This window comes from Schistocerca piceifrons, chromosome 10 (genome assembly GCF_021461385.2).
Source record: "Schistocerca piceifrons isolate TAMUIC-IGC-003096 chromosome 10, iqSchPice1.1, whole genome shotgun sequence".
In the NCBI taxonomy this organism is placed as follows: Eukaryota; Metazoa; Arthropoda; class Insecta; order Orthoptera; family Acrididae; genus Schistocerca; species Schistocerca piceifrons.
In genome coordinates this window covers 31,673,286-31,688,790 of record NC_060147.1, presented here as the reverse complement: position 1 = coordinate 31,688,790, position 15,505 = coordinate 31,673,286, and the positions used below count along the sequence as shown (strand labels likewise).

General features: G+C 44.8%; 1 protein-coding gene across 1 annotated transcript in view; it reads left to right on the top strand.

Moving 5' to 3' along the window:
• Nucleotides 1–15,505, top strand: part of LOC124718656 — an 88,899-nt gene that overhangs the window by 1,469 nt on the left and 71,925 nt on the right. Inside the window, exon 2 of the mRNA XM_047244284.1 lies at nt 12,899–13,100. Within this exon, the coding sequence (XP_047100240.1) occupies nt 12,899–13,100 (202 nt within the window). The remainder of the gene's footprint in view (nt 1–12,898; nt 13,101–15,505) is intronic.

Below are 15,505 nucleotides of genomic sequence, written 5' to 3'. Positions count from 1 at the left end.
TGATGATGTTACAGGCTTTCTAGGACGATGGTGAAAGATAAATGTCCATTTTAGGTATGGATACGTGTACTGGCCTACCCCCACGCACTATGGACCTTGCCGTTGGTGGGCAGGCTTGCGTGTCTCAGCGATACAGATAGCCGTACCGTAGGTGCAACCACAACGGAGGGGTATCTGTTGACAGGCCTGACAAACGTGTGGTTCCTGAAGAGGGGCAGCAGCCTTTTCAGTAGTTGCAGGGGCAACAGTCTGGATGATTGACTGATCTGGCCTTGCAACACTAACCAAAACGGCCTTGCTGTGCTGGTACTGCGAACAGCTGAAAGCAAGGGGAAACTACAGCCGTAATTTTTCCCGAGGGCATGCACCTTTACTGTATGGTTAATGATGATGGCATCCTCCTGGGTAAAATATTCCGGAGGTAAAATAGTCCCCCATTCGGATCTCCGGGCGGGGACTACTCAAGAGGACGTCGTTATCAGGAGGAAGAAAACTGGCGTTCTACGGATCGGAGCGTGGAATGTCAGATCCCTTTATCGGGCAGGTAGGTTAGATAATTTAAAAAGGGAAATGGATAGTTTGAAGTTAGATATAGTGGGAATTAGTGAAGTTTGATGGCAGGAGGAACAAGACTTTTGGTCAGGTGAATACAGGGTTATAAAAACAAAATCAAATAGGGGTAGTGCAGGAGTAGGTTTAATAATGAATAAAAATGTAAGAGTGCGGGTAAGCTACTACCAACAGCATAGTGAACGCATTACTGTGGCCAAGATAGATATGATGCCCATGCCTACTACAGTAGTACAAGTATATGGCAACTAGCTCTGCAGATGACGAAGAAATTGAAGAAATGTATGATGAAATAAAAGAAATTATTCAGATAGTGAAGGGAGACGAAAATTTAATAGTCATGGGTGACTGGAATTCGAGAGTAGGAAAAGGGAGAGAAGGAAACATAGTGGTTGAATATGGATTGGGGGAGAGAAATGAAAGAGGAAGCCGTCTGGTAGAATTTTCCACAGCATAACTTAATCGTAGCTAACACTTGGTTTAAGAATCATAAAAGGAGGTTGTATACATGGAAGAATCCAGGAGATACTAGCAGGTATCAGATAGATTATACAATGGTAAGAGAGAGATTTAGGAACCAGGTTTTAAATTGTAAGACATTTCCAGGGGCAGATGTGGACTCTGACCACAATCTATTGGTTATGAACTGTAGATTAAAACTGAAGAAACTGCAAAAAGCTGGGAATTTGAGGAGATGGGACCTGGACAAACTGACTAAACCAGAGGTTGTACAGAGTTTCAGGGACAGCATAAGGGAACAAATGGCAGGAATGGGGGGAAAGAAATACAGTAGAAGAAGAATGGGTAGCTCTGAGGGATGAAGTAGTGAAGGCAGCAGAGGATCAAGTAGGTAAAAAGACGAGGGCTAGTAGAAATCCTTGGGTAACAGAAGAAATATTGAATTTAATTGATGAAAGGAGAAAATATAAAAATGCAGTAAATGAAGCAGGCAAAAGGGAATACAAACGTCTCAAAAATGAGATCGACAGGAAGTGCAAAATGGCTAAACAGGGATGGCTAGAGGACAAATGTAAGGATGTAGAGGCTTCTCACTAGGGGTAAGATAGATACTGCCTACAGGAAAATTAAAGAGACCTTTGGAGAAAAGAGAGCCACTTGTGTGAATATCAAGAGCTCAGATGGAAACCCAGTTCTAAGCAAAGAAGGGAAAGCAGAAAGGTGGAAGAACTATATAGAGGGTCTATACAAGGGTGATGTACTTGAGGACAATATTATGGAAATGGAAGAGGATGAAGATGAAATTGGAGATATGATATTGCGTGAAGAGTTTGACAGAGCACTGAAAGACCTGAGTCGAAACAAGGCCCCGGGAGTAGACAACATTCCATTGGAACTACTGACGGCCTTGGGAGAGCCAGTCCTGACAAAGCTCTACCATCTGGTGAGCAAGATGTATGAAACAGGCGAAATACCCTCAGACTTCAAGAAGAATATAATAATTCCAATCCCAAAGAAAGCAGGTGTTGACAGATGTGAAAATTACCGAACTATCCATTTAATAAGTAACAGCTGCAAAATACTAACGTGAATTCTTTACAGAAGAATGGAAAAACTGGTAGAAGCCAACCTTGGTGAAGATTAGTTTGGATTCTGCAGAAATTTTGGAACACGTGAGGCAATACTGACCCTACGACTTATCTTAGAAGCTAGATTAAGGAAAGGCAAACTTACATTTCTAGCATTTGTGGACTTAGAGAAAGCTTTTGACAATGTTGACTTGAATACTCTTTCAAGTTCTAAAGGTGGCAGGGGTAAAATACAGGGAGCGAAAGGCTATTTACGATTTGTACAGAGACCAGATGGCAGTTAAGAGTCGAGGGGCATGAAAGGGAAGCAGTGGTTGGGAAGGGAGTGAGAGAGGGTTGTAGCCTGTTCCCGATGTTATTCAATCTGTATTTTGAGCAAGCAGTAAAGGAAACGAATGAAAAGTTCGGAGTAGGTATTAAAACCCATGGAGAAGAAATAAAAACTTTGAGGTTCGCCGATGATATTGTAATTCTGTCAGAGACAGCAAACAACTTGGAAGAGCAGTTGAACGGAATGGACAGTGTCTTGAAAGGAGGACATAAGATGAACATCAACAAAAGCAAAACGAGCATAATGGATTGTAGTCGAATTAAATCGGGTGATGCTGAGGGAATTAGATTAGGAAATGAGACACTTAAAGTAGTAAAGGAGTTTTGCTATTTGGGGAACAAAATAACTGATGATGGTCGACATAGGGAGGATATAAAATGTAGACTGGCAATGGCAAGGAAAGCGTTTCTGAAGAAGAGAAATTTGTTAACATCGAGTGTAGACTTAAGTGTAAGGAAGTCGTTTCTGAAACTATTTGTATGGAGTGTAGCCATGTATGGAAGTGAAACATGGACGATAAATAGTTTGGTCAAGAAGAGAATTGAAGCTTTTGAAATGTGGTGCTACAGAAGAATGCTGAAGATTAGATGGAGGGCAGCGTGGAGGGTAAAAATCGTAGAGGGTGACCAAGAGATGAATACACGAAGCAGATTCAGAAGGATGTAGGCTGCAGTAGGTACTGGGAGATGAAGAAGCAGCTTGCACAGGATAGAGTAGCATGGGGAGCTGCATCAAACCAGTCTCAGGACTGAAGACGACGACGACAACCTGTACTGGGAACAAAGGAGTCTAAAGCTATAAGCAAAAACAGTTCTGATACCTCTGACAGTGGAATACATTTACTAGTATGGTTGTTGGTAAGATTGTAGGGTAGGCAACTTCTAGAAGTGATACTATGGACCAAACCAAGAAAAACATGTCCAGTAAATACAGGCTCTAAAATGCATGTTTTAGGAGCTATGAGCACTTGTTCATCTTTGCTATTGTGAAACACATCTCCTCTATTGAATGACTGCTCACAGCCCTTTTACAGCCCATGTTTACTGGACATTTTTTTCTTCTTTTGGCCCATACTATCGCCTCCAAAGGTTGCCTAGCGTACATTCTTAGCAACAACAGTATCAGTACATGTATTCCACTTTCAGAGGTATCAGAACTAGTTTCACTTGCAACTTTTGACAATATCCTTACCTCAACTTTATACATTTATCCTTCTACGTGATCCTAAAAAGTTTGTCACATCATCACAGAATCACCCAGAATATACGTACATTTACAGGTGCCGACACTTGTGACTTTGATGCTCTGTAGCATCATTGGATTATATTTCAGGCTTGGGTTCCTTTGTAAAAAGCGATCTACTAAATCCCCTCTACAAGTTTGCAATATGAATTGTGAAACACTCTGTATATAAAAAGTCTGGAAGGGTTGAATATTTAAGCAAGATGTCACTTTTGCCCACTGATGCTATAAGCCAGTAGGGCTTTAAAATTTCCTGATAGATTAAAGTCTGTGCCGGACCGAGGCTCGAACTCGGGACCTTTGCCTTTCGCAGGCAAGTGGTCTACTGACTGAGCTACCCAAGCACGACTCGCGACCCGTCCTCACAGCTTTAATTCTGCCAGTACCTTGTCTCCTACCTTCCAAACTTCACAGCTCCTCTTCTGCGAACCTGCAAAACTAGCACTCCTGGAAGAAAGGATATTGTGGAGACGTGGCATAGCCACAGCCTAGGGGATGTTTCCAGAATGAGATTTTCACTCTGCAGCGGATTGTGCGCTGATACGAAACTTCCTGACAGATTAAAACTGTGTGTCGGACAGAGACTCGAACTCGGGACCCTTGCCTTTCGCGGACAAGTGCTCTGCCAGAATTGAGGTCGTGAGGATGGGTTGTGAGTCATGCTTGGGTATCTCAGTTGGTAGAGCACTTGCCCGTGAAAGGCAAGAGTCCCGAGTTCGAGTCTCGGTCCAGCACACAGTTTTAATCTGTCAGAAAGTTTCATATCAGTGCACACTCTGCTGCAGAATGAAAATCTTATTCAGTAGGGCTTTCCTTTTCATAGTCTGTGAATTCAGATTCTTCAGTATCTCTGTGATGCTCTGCCATGAAGCAAAGAAACCTGTTAGTCCTATTTGGTGTACAGGTTCCACTCACTTGAGCAATATTCCAGAACCGGTCGCACAGGTGCCATGTAAGCAATCTCTTTTTGATTGCACTTCCCAGTACTCTACCAACAAAACGACGTCTGCCACCTGCTTTACCACCTGCTTTACCCACAACTAAGCCTATATAAACATTCCATTTTATATTTCTACAAAGTGTTACACACAGAAATTTGTATGAGTTGGCCAATTCAACAGTGGCTCACTGATGTTATAGTCATAGGATACTATGTTTTTTCATTTTCTGAAGTGCACAGTTTTGCATTTTTGAACATTTAAAGCAAGCTGCCAATCTTTGCACTACTTTGAGATCTTATCAAGAATATTTATGCAGCTTGTTTCAGATAGTACTTAATTTCAGACAACTGCCTCATCTGCAAAAAAGTCTGAAGTTACTGTTAATATTTTCTGCAAGGTCATTAATATACGACATGAACAGCAAGGTTCGCAAAAGTCTTCCCAGGGGCACATTCTACATTACTTCTACATCTGACGATGACTCTGCATCCAATGTTACATAGTATTGTGTCTGCCCTAGCAAAAAGTCCTCAATCCAGTTACAAATTTCATTTGATACCCCATATTAATGAAATTTTGACAGTATGCATAGGTGTGGTACTAAGTCGAATACTTTCATGAAATAAAGAAATACTGCATTCACCCAACTTTCTTGATCCAAGGCTTTGATGTAAGGAAAGTGGAAGTTGAGTTTCACGATCGAAGATTTCGGAATCCGTGCTTGTTGCAATGGAGCAAGTCATTCTGTTAGAGATAGATCATTTTGTTTGAGCTCAGGAAATGTTCTGAGGGTCTACAACAAATTGCTGTCAGGGATATTGGATGGTAGTGTTGTGGATCACTTCTGCTGCCCTTCTTGTAGACAGGTATGGCCTATGCTTCCTTCCAAGAACCGGACACAAGCTCCCCTCCCCCCTCCTCCCCCATCCAACGGATCTATGGTAAATTATAGTTAGAAAAGGTGCTAACTCAGCTGCAAATTCAAATACAACCTGATAAGGATTCCATTGGCTCCTGAATCTTTGGTTTTAACAATTTCAGTTGTTTCTCAATGCCACTGATGCGGATACTTAAGTCACTCACTTTTTCAGTTGGTCGAGGATTAAATTGGGGTAATTCTCCTGGGTTTTCCTTTGTAAAGGAACATTTGAAAACTCAGTTAAGCATTTCAGCTTTTCCTTTGCAACCCTCAATTTCAGTCCCTGTCTCAATTTGCAAGGGACTAGCACCTTTGGTGCCACAAACAGCCTGTCATATGACCAGATTTTCTTTGGGTTTTGTGAATGGTTATATGACATGCTACACCTCATAAAGCAGTTTTTTACCCCAGTCTGCGTAACTCAGTCAGCTGGAGTTCTTGCTGATTCTGTTACACAGTGTGCTACGTCTCATGAGACATTAATATGAGAAGTCTGTCCAGAGGCTTCAGACAAGAGACTTCCTGAAATATACATCCAAGCTTGAGAATCTCGTCTTTGGCATTGTTCATTTCGGGCTCGTGAAATCTTGCATCTTGCGTATTCCTCGGACTTGCAGTTGACAATGAGATCTCTCTGCATTTTCTATGATGTCATAACATTTGCCTCTGCACACCAACTCCATAGCCCAATGAATACCTCAAACAAAAGGTGACAAAACAAAGCCAAGACAAATGTTGTGTTGAGTAAATAATAAACCATGGCTTACTATGGTCATAGTCCTTTCCAGATAGCCAAGCCCAATAGGTATTTTATTCCTGTTCCATCGATTATCATCATGCTGGCTCCCACAATCACTAATATTGTGCTATTCTTCACATACGCCAACCTTGAAATGCCAAAACTCCTCCAGGATCCATTATCACCCCCCGCCCCTTCCCCCACTCCCCCTCCTGCCTTTCCCCCTCCCCCTCCTGCCTTTCCCCCTCCTGCCTTTCCCCCTCCCGCCTTTCCCCCTCCCGCCTTTCCCCCCCCTCCCGCCTTTCCCGCCCTCCCGTCTTTCCCCCCCTCCCGGCTTTTGCCCCCCTCCCACCTTTCCCCCCTCCCGCCTTTCCACCCCTCCCGCCTTTCCACCCCTCCCACCTTTGCCCCCCCATCGGCACCTTTGCCCCCCCATCGGCACCTTTGCCCCCCCATCGGCACCTTTGCCCCCCCCCATCGGCACCTTTGCCCCCCCCATCGGCACCTTTGCCCCCCCCCATCGGCACCTTTGCCCCACCCATCGGCACCTTTGCCCCACCCATCGGCACCTTTGCCCCACCCATCGGCACCTTTGCCCCACCCATCGGCACCTTTGCCCCACCCATCGGCACCTTTGCCCCACCCATCGGCACCTTTGCCCCCCCCATCGGCACCTTTGCCCCCCCCATCGGCACCTTTGCCCCCCCCCCATCGGCACCTTTGCCCCCCCCATCGGCACCTTTGCCCCCCCCATCGGCACCTTTGCCCCCCCCATCGGCACCTTTGCCCCCCCCCATCGGCACCTTTGCCCCCCCCATCGGCACCTTTGCCCCCCCCATCGGCACCTTTGCCCCCCCCATCGGCACCTTTGCCCCCCCCATCGGCACCTTTGCCCCCCCCATCGGCACCTTTGCCCCACCCAACGGCACCTTTGCCCCACCCAACGGCACCTTTGCCCCACCCAACGGCACCTTTGCCCCACCCAACGGCACCTTTGCCCCACCCAACGGCACCTTTGCCCCACCCAACGGCACCTTTGCCCCACCCAACGGCACCTTTGCCCCACCCATCGGCACCTTTGCCCCACCCATCGGCACCTTTGCCCCACCCATCGGCACCTTTGCCCCACCCATCGGCACCTTTGCCCCACCCATCGGCACCTTTGCCCCACCCATCGGCACCTTTGCCCCACCCATCGGCACCTTTGCCCCACCCATCGGCACCTTTGCCCCACCCATCGGCACCTTTGCCCCACCCATCGGCACCTTTGCCCCACCCATCGGCACCTTTGCCCCACCCATCGGCACCTTTGCCCCACCCATCGGCACCTTTGCCCCACCCATCGGCACCTTTGCCCCACCCATCGGCACCTTTGCCCCACCCATCGGCACCTTTGCCCCACCCATCGGCACCTTTGCCCCACCCATCGGCACCTTTTCACCCTCCTCGGCACCTTTTCACCCTCCTCGGCACCTTTGCCCCCCCCCCTCGGCACCTTTGCCCCCCCCCCCTCGGCACCTTTGCCCCCCCCCCCCTCGGCACCTTTGCCCCCCCCCCCCTCGGCACCTTTGCCCCCCCCCCCTCGGCACCTTTGCCCCCCCCCCTCGGCACCTTTGCCCCCCCCCTCGGCACCTTTGCCCCCCCCCCCTCGGCACCTTTGCCCCCCCCCCCTCGGCACCTTTGGCCCCCCCCCCTCGGCACCTTTGGCCCCCCCCCCTCGGCACCTTTGGCCCCCCCCCCCCCTCGGCACCTTTGGCCCCCCCCCCTCGGCACCTTTGGCCCCCCCCCTCGGCACCTTTGGCCCCCCCCCTCGGCACCTTTGGCCCCCCCCCCCTCGGCACCTTGGCCCCCCCCCCCCTCGGCACCTTTGCCCCCCCCCTCCCTCGGCACCTTTGCCCCCCCCTCCCTCGGCACCTTTGAACCCCCCCCGGCACCTTTGCCCGCCCCCCCCCCGGCACCTTTGCCCCCCCCCCTCGGCACCTTTGCCCCCCCCCTCGGCACCTTTGCGCCCCCCCCCCCCTCGGCACCTTTGCGCCCCCCCCCCCCCTCCCCTCGGCACCTTTGCGCCCCCCTCTCTCTCTCTCTCTACATCATACGTAGGAATACTATAAAAAAAATAGTTTGAAGAGCTTAAAGCTCACAAGCACACTACAGTGATTTTCTTCATCATTTTTCTTTTATCGCCCATACTGAAAATGGAGTGAGTTGTCTGCTTGCTCTTTACCCTTCCTTTATTTTTTATTTGTATCGACGGCACTTCTGTTGTGGATGACAGCAATAGTTTTAAGTGTTTAAAACCCTCAGGTCCTTTGATTTATGCCAATTCAGCATCTAAGTATTCGAAAAAATTTTCTCCTATTGCTTAACTTTCTGTTTCCTGCTTGTCAATTGTCACTCACTATTCTTCACATTCCTCCTTTGCTTTTGCAGTATGTAGCTTACATTTTTCTTATCCTCGGCTACCACAATCTGATTGATAAGCTGGAGATAAGGCTAAAATAAGTAGCACAAGTTATCTATGTGGGGAACCGCAGTTTAATCTGAGCATAGTGACAATTTTGTTTAAAAATTTGCTTTGTCACAGTCTTCTACAATTGTTGAGTCTGCTTGTATCTGCTAATCCTTATTTGTTGTGTAATAAAGATACAACTGGTTTTGTAGTAAGGAATTGAATCTTCAGGTTAAATTTGGCTAGATTACATTAAGCTATTAAACCAATACAATATCCCAACATTTTATAAGACAAGTATCCTGTCATCATCTAATGCAATCAATGTTGAGAGATCCATCAATAATTGTAGAAAATTACAAGTCGTCATTGAGGGACATTCTAATCTGGACCAGTGTTGAACATCTGATAGTACTTAGAAAAACAGCTATCTCAGTTGCGCCTGCACACAATGTTATCATTCCTTCATTGCATCCGAGATACCTGTTTTTATAAGTAATATCAGCACTGCTCCAAATTAGAATGTCCCTCAGTGATGTCCCTTAATGATCTAAGATTATTGATGGATCTGTCAACATCCATTGCATTTGGTGGTGCCAGGATGTGTGCCTTGTAGAATGTTGGAAGATTATATTAATTTAATGGTGTAATGTAATCCAGCGAAATTTAGCCTGAAGGTGTGATTCATTATCACGAAACTGGTTGTACCTTAATTCCACAGTATGTGAGGATTAACAGCTACAAGCAGACTCAACAGTGTTTTAGAAGATTTTACCATTAAAATAAATAATTGAATTGTGATACGTCACACTCTATCACAGAGCTGGGTACAGTGAATAATGTGGATACTCCAAGTAGCTGCAAAAGAGGGAGATGGAAAGTGAAAGTAATGAAATGATGAAAAAAAAAATAGTAGTAACAATGGGGGGGGGGGGGGGGGGGGGGGAGGTGTGGGCAGAGGTGGGAAGTGGCTGAAGATATGACTGGAGTTCATTGCTTTGCTCCACATACATTATGTGATCAAAAGTATCTGGACACCTGGCTGAAAATGACTTACAGGTTTGCTCCACATACATTATGTGATCAATGGTATCCAGACACCTGGCTGGAAAGGACTTACAGGTTCATGGTGCACTCCATCGGTAATGCTGGAATTCCATATGGTGTTGGCCCACCCTTAGCCTTGATGACAGGTTCCACTCTCGCAGGCATACGTTCAGTCAGGTGCTGGAAGGTTTCTTGGGGAATGACAGCCCATTCTTCTCGGAGTGCTGCACTGAGGAGAGGTATCGATGTCGGTCGGTGAGGCCTGGCACGAAGTTGGCGTTCCAAAACATCCCAAAAGTGGCTAATAGGGTTCAGGTCAGGACTCCGTGCAGGCCAGTCCATTACAGGGGTCTTATTATCGTGTAACCACTCCGCCACAGGCCGTGCATTATGAACAGGTGCTTGATCATGTTGAATGATACAATTGCCATCCCCGGATTGCTTTTCAACAGTGGGACGCAATAAGGTGCTTAAAACATGAATGTAGGCATGTGCTGTGATAGTGCCATGCAAAACAACCTGGGGTGCAAGCCCCCTCCATCAAAAACACAACCACACCGTAACACCACTGCCTCCGAATTTTACTGTTGGCACCACACACGCTGTCATACGATGTTAACCGGGCATTCACCATACCCACACCCTGCCATTGGATCACCACATTGTGCACCGTGATTTGTCACTCCACACAACATTTTTCCACTTTTCAATCGTCCATTGTTTACACTCCTTACACCAAGCGAGGCATCATTTGGCATTTACCTGCATGATGTGTCGCTTATGAGCAGCTGTTCGATGATGAAATCTAAGTTTTCTCACCTCCTGCCTAACTGTCATAGTACTTGCAGTGTATCCTGATGCAGTCTGGAATTCCTGTGTGATGGTCTGAATAGATGTTTGCCTATTACACCTTACAACCCTCATCAACTGTCGGTGGTCTGTGCCAGTCAGTATATGAGGTCAGCCTGTACGCTTCGGTGCTGTACGTGTCCCTTCACATTTCCACTTCATTATCACATTGGAAACAGTGGACCTAGGGATGTTTAGGACTGTGGAAATCTCGCATACAGACATATGAAACAAGTGATACCCGATCACCTTACCATGTTTGAAGTCCGTGAGTTCCATGGAGCACCCCATTCTGCTCTGTCACGATGTCTAATGACTACTGAGATCACTGATATGGAGTACCTGGCAGTAGGTGGCAGCACAGTGCACCTAATGTGAAAAAAGTATGTTTTTAGGGGTGTCCAGATACTTTTGATCACTTAGTGTATGTTGTTGCTTGTTGTAGCCACCTCCTCAAGGTGATTGTGCTGGCTATCACATAAATCTCAGTGGCTTTGCAAATAACTTTTAAGAGCCTTTCCTTTTGTTGCCATGTGAAGGAGCCAGTGGTTCTGGAAGTTAATGGTCATGTTGATCCTTCCAATTTCTTTTCTTTTCTTTTCTTTTTTTATTTCTGTCTGTGTTTGTTACTGTTTAGTTTTTCTGTCTCGTTTGCTTCTGGTTTAACGTGTGATGTAACTTTGATTATTGAGACTTAAAAGATGCAACAAACCCACTAAAGAGAGAGCCTACATTACACTTGTCCATCCTCTGCTGGAATATTGCCTGTGTGGGATCCTTACCAGGTAGGATTGACGGAGGACATCGAAAAAGTGCAAAGAAGGGCAGCTCATTTCGTGTTACCGTGCAATAGGAGTGGGAATGTCACTGATATGATACGCGAGTTGGGGGTGGCAGTCACTCAAACAAAGGCGGTTTTCTTTGTGGCTAGATCTATTTACGAAATTTCAATCACCAGCTTTCTCTTCCGAATGCGAAAATATTTTGTTGACACCCACCTACATAGGGAGAAATGATCATCATAATAAAATAAGAGAAATCAGAGCTCGAACGGAAAGATTTAGGTGTTCCTTTTCCCCACGCGCCATTCGAGAGTGGTACAGTAGTAGTATGAAAATGGTTTGATGAACCCTCTACCCGGCACTTAAGTGTGAATTGCAGAGTGACCATGTAGATGTAGATGAATCTAAATGTAGGGTGGTGCAGAGTGTTGACATTTTGAAGAGAAGCTGTCTTTCCCACAAGCTAGAGTCTCCATTGTACAATGCAAATACCTTTTACTTATTTTCGATATATTATGGAGCACAATTGTTACAGTAATAACTGTCTCGTAATTTAAACAACGTCAAAATATATGGGAGAGAGAATGCATTATATTTGCAGATATGACAAGTCGCTGGAATATTGTTTCACTTTTAATCATTTTCTTCTTTTATTTGCATGTACTTGAAACATAATTTACTATCACATATATGATACTTTTCAAACGCACATTGAGCAACTTGCTTCAGCCATACAAAGACCATAAATGATCAGAAACAGCAGGCGCCAAACTTGGTAGATGCTAAACACACCTTTCACTGTCTTAACACTACCTAATGCTGACTGAAGCAGCTGTGTTCCCTCTTGATGTCAAAAATACGTTGTGTATCGAGAGTCCATCTTCCGGTACCCTCTAGAACAGGTTATAGTCTAAATTAGAATTAATGCAGCTGTCTTAATTGAAATTGTTTTTTAGATTTAATTTATACATTGTTTTCTGAAAATAATTATTTAAGCGAAGAATTATAGCCTTCATGGTTAATAACAATGGCTGAAGATTTTGATGATGTGAAAAATAGAAGCTTCCTGTTATTTTATAGAATAGATTTCATTTTTGATAGTAAAATTAGAAAAATTATAACTGAAGACAGAAATTTTGTTTGCATGAAGAAGCATAACAATCTTATATTTATTGGAAATTTGTTTTAGATCTTTTAAGTTGACAAATGTGATTACTAATTTTCATGGTACAAGATTGATATTACGAAAAAGATCAGTATGAATAATAAAAATATATTAATAGGAAAATAGTTTTTTTGGCAAGAAGATACATTCAAATATACCTACAGATGAGAAATATGTGATTTAAGTCAGAAAATTAACCCAAATCTGGACGACATTTATACGGAATCAAAAATTATGGTTAACTTGTGCAAGTTATGGGGAAACTAGGTTCATTACACTGTTAAGGAATCCGCTGTCAGCATATTACTGTGTGACAGGTACAGCAGTGATTATGATGACGACACGTGGAAGGGCGTAAAGACTGACGGGGAGGCAATACGGACTTTCTGCGATCTCCCGAACTTGCGTAATGTACGAGTGTTTCGCCCTGCCAAATCCCGTGTCTTCCGTGCGCTCTACAACAGGTGTCGCAGACTGTCCACGCTGCGCCTGCACGCCGCACAGAAGCTCAGCTACTCGGTAAGTGTACAGTGCTGATGGTCAATATTGGAAGCTCTATCTTTTGTTTCCCTTTTTAGGGTTCCGTGCCTCAGTCGGTAGAAATGGAACCCTTATAGGATTGTCTTGTTGTCTATCTGATGGTTAAAGGTGCTTTTTCTCAGGAAAGTGTAGACATATAAAGTTGAAATTTCTGTCTTGCACTAAGACCTATGGTCCCTTGGTGATGTAAAAAATTGAAGCTTGTAAGTTGATGCAGTAAAAAGATACGGCCATGTATGTCACATATTTCGATACAGTTCCGCACTGTCGCCTGATAAACAAAGTAAGAGCCTACAGAATATCAGACCAGGTGTGTGGCTGCATTGAAGAGTTTTTAGCAAACAGAACAATGGAGAGACGTCTACAGACGTTAAAGTAACCTCTGGCGTGACACAGGGGAGTGTTATGGGACCATTGCTTTTCACAATATATATAAATGAGCTAGTAGATAGCGTCGGAAGTTCCGTGCGGCTTTTCGCAGATGATGCTGTAGTATACAGAGAAGTTGCAGCATTAGAAAATTGCAGCGAAATGTAGAAAGATCTGCAGCAGATAGGCACTTGGTGCAGGGAGTGGCAAGTGACCCTAACATAGACAAATGTAATGTGTTGTGAATACATAGAAAGAAGGATCCTTTATTGTATAGGGAACGATTTGAAGTGGAATGATCATATAAAATTAATTGTTGGTAAGGCGGGTGCCAGGTTGAGATTCATTGGGGGAGTCCTTAGAAAATGTAGTCCATCAACAAAGGAGGTGGCTTACAAAACACTCGTTTGACCTATACTTGAGTATTGCTCATTAGTGTAGGATCCTTACGAGGTCGGGTTGACAGAGGAGGTAGAGAAGATCCAAAGAAGAGCGGCGCGTTTTGTCACAGAGTTGTTTCGTAAGTGTGATAGCATTAGAGATGTTAGCAAACTCAAGTGGCAGACTCTGCAAGAGAGGCACTCTGCATCTCGGTGTAGCTTGCTGTCCAGGTTTCGAGAGGGTGCATTTCTGGATGAGGTATGGCATATATTGCTTCCCTCTACTTATACCTCCCGAGGAGATCACGAATGTAAAATGAGAGAGATTCGAGCGCGCATGGAGGCTTTCCGGCAGTCGTTCTTCCCGTGAACCATACGTGATTGGAACAGGAAAGGGAGGTAATAACAGTGGCACGTAAAGTGCCCTCTGCCACACACCGTTGGGTAGTTTGCAGAGTATTGATGTAGATGTAGATATTTTGTTACTCACGAAGATACTTGTCAAACCCTATAGGCTACTTTCCATTAGCCTTGATTGTGAAATTTGGCAGAAAGGAATGTTTCAAAGTAGAGCTAAATAAAAATATCTGAAAACTGTAAATTTGTAACTATATCATACGAAAGAAATTATATTTCTTATATGACTCTGTCTTTTCGTACATCAGTTAAGTCCCCTTTTTCTCAGGCGCAGGTAGACATACCAAATTGAAATTTATGTCACATACTCAAATGCAGTAAAAGAAGCAGGCAAAAAGGAATACAAACGTCTCAAAAATGAGATCGGCAGGAAGTGCAAAATAGCTAAACAGGGATGGCTAGAGGACAAATGTAAGGATGTAGAGGCGTATATCACTACGGGTAAGATAGATACTGCCTAAAGGAAAATTAAAGAGACCTTTTGAGAAAAGAGAACCACTTCCATGAATATCAAGAGCTCAGATGGAAACCCAGTTCTAAGCAAAAAATGGAAAGCAGAAAGGTGGAAGGAGTATATAGAGTATATACAGAGTCATACAAGGGTGATGTTCTTGAGGACAATATTATAGAAATGGAAGAGGATGTAGATGAAGATGAAATGGGAGATACGATACTGCGTGAAGAGTTTGACAGAGCACTGAAAGACCTGAGTCAAAACAAGGCCCCGGAAGTAGACAACATTCCATTAGAACTACTTATAGCCTGCCGAGAGCCAGCCCTGACAAAACTCTACCATCTGGTGAGCAAGATGTATGAGACAGGCGAAATGCCCTCAGACTTCAAAGAGAATATAATAATTCCAATCCCGAAGAAAGCAGGGGTTGACAGATGTGAAAATTACCAAACTATCAGTTTAATAAGTCACAGCTGCAAAATACTAACACGGATTCTTTACAGACGAATGGAAAAACTGGTAGAAGCCGACCTTGGGGAAGATCAGTTTGGATTCCGTAGAAATATTGGAACACATGAGGCAATACTGACCCTATGTCTTATCTTAGAAAATAGATTAAGAAAAGGCAAACCTACGTTTCTAGCATTTGTAGACTTAGAGAAAGCTTTTGACAATGTTCACTGGAATACTTTCTTTCAAATTCTGAAGGTGGCAGGGGTAAAATACAGGGAGCGAAAGGCTATTTACAATTTGTACAGAAACCA